Below are 1,361 nucleotides of genomic sequence, written 5' to 3' on the forward strand. Positions count from 1 at the left end.
TCAGAGCTCAGAGCTCCATCCCAGTGAGGAGCTGCAGCCCAGCACTCAGAAGCTCAGAGCTCCATCCCAGTGAGGAGCTGCAGCCCAGCACTCAGAGCTCAGAGCTCCAGCCCAGTGAGGAGCTGCAGCCCAGCACTCCAGGGCTCCTCTCCCAGCCTGGCCCTGTGCTTTTCCCGCAGAGCTGTGAGCAGAAATCCATCCGGAACACGAGCATCCGTGTGGCCGACTTCGGCAGCGCCACCTTCGACCACGAGCACCACACCACCATCGTGGCCACCCGGCATTACCGGCCCCCTGAAGTGATTCTGGGTGAGAACTGCACGTTTTGGGGAGTCTCAGGGTGGCGCACAAGTGGAGCAGCTGTCCCAGGGTGATGCTTGGGAGCGCTCCAGCTCTTGCACAGATAATTTCTAGCTCTGAGTGGAATCCCTGTGGTTTCAACAGGGAGAAATGTGTTGGGAGCACGGAGTTAATTTGATTTTCTTTGCAGAGCTGGGCTGGGCACAGCCGTGTGATGTCTGGAGCACTGGCTGCATTCTGTTTGAGTATTACCGTGGCTTCACACTCTTCCAGGTAGGATTCTTGTTCCCTGAGAGCCTTTCATGTCCAAAAGGGCCCAGAATTAGGTGAAGGGGAGGGAAACACGTATCAGGCACTAAGAATGAGAAGCTGAGTGTGAAAATGAGCCCTGGAAAAGGGCTGGTTTGAGGAGTGCCTTGCTGGAAAGACAGAGTCCAGATCTGGGTTATTTCTATTCTCTGAAAAAAGGGAAAAGTAAAATGTGAAAAGTTGGATAGGAGCTGGTGGAATCCTTCCTCCCCTGTCCCTGCAGAGGTGACAAACCTTTTGTTATCAGCTCCCCAAGCTCTAACTAACCCACCGCTGCTCTGCTCCTTGCAGACCCACGAGAACCGTGAACATCTTGTCATGATGGAAAAAATCCTGGGGCCACTGCCGTCTCACATGGTCCACAAAACTCGGTAAGAGCCTGGTGCTCAGCCCAGGCACCATCACTGGGATGGGAGGGAGAGACCCTGCCTGATGCCCACCTCTCTGCAGGAAGCAGAAATACTTCCACAATGGTAACCTGGTGTGGGATGAGAACACGTCCGATGGCAGATACGTCCAGGAGAACTGCAAGCCCCTACGGGTAGGTGCTGCTTCCTTCCCTGGGGTCTGGGGCTCAGGAATGGGAATTCCCATTGTAACTGCTTGCCAGGGAGCCCCAGCTCTCAGCTGCAGTGATCCTGGTCTGCTTAGGCAGCCCTGGGGGATGCTGTATTTGGGATGGGAAGCAGTGCTGGGGGATGCTGTATTTGGGATGGGAAGCAGTGCTGGGGGATGCTGTATTTGGGATGGGA

At 55.3% G+C, this 1,361-nt stretch overlaps 1 protein-coding gene across 2 annotated transcripts in view; it reads left to right on the forward strand.

Moving 5' to 3' along the window:
• Positions 1 to 1,361, forward strand: part of CLK3 (CDC like kinase 3) — a 10,014-nt gene that overhangs the window by 7,924 nt on the left and 729 nt on the right. For both annotated transcript variants that reach the window (XM_015638448.3, XM_015638449.3), the window contains 4 exons: positions 180 to 309; positions 491 to 573; positions 901 to 980; positions 1,060 to 1,150. In XM_015638448.3, the coding sequence (XP_015493934.1) occupies positions 180 to 309; positions 491 to 573; positions 901 to 980; positions 1,060 to 1,150 (384 nt within the window). The remainder of the gene's footprint in view (positions 1 to 179; positions 310 to 490; positions 574 to 900; positions 981 to 1,059; positions 1,151 to 1,361) is intronic.

Source organism: Parus major, chromosome 10, assembly GCF_001522545.3.
Source record: "Parus major isolate Abel chromosome 10, Parus_major1.1, whole genome shotgun sequence".
NCBI classification, from domain to species: Eukaryota; Metazoa; Chordata; class Aves; order Passeriformes; family Paridae; genus Parus; species Parus major.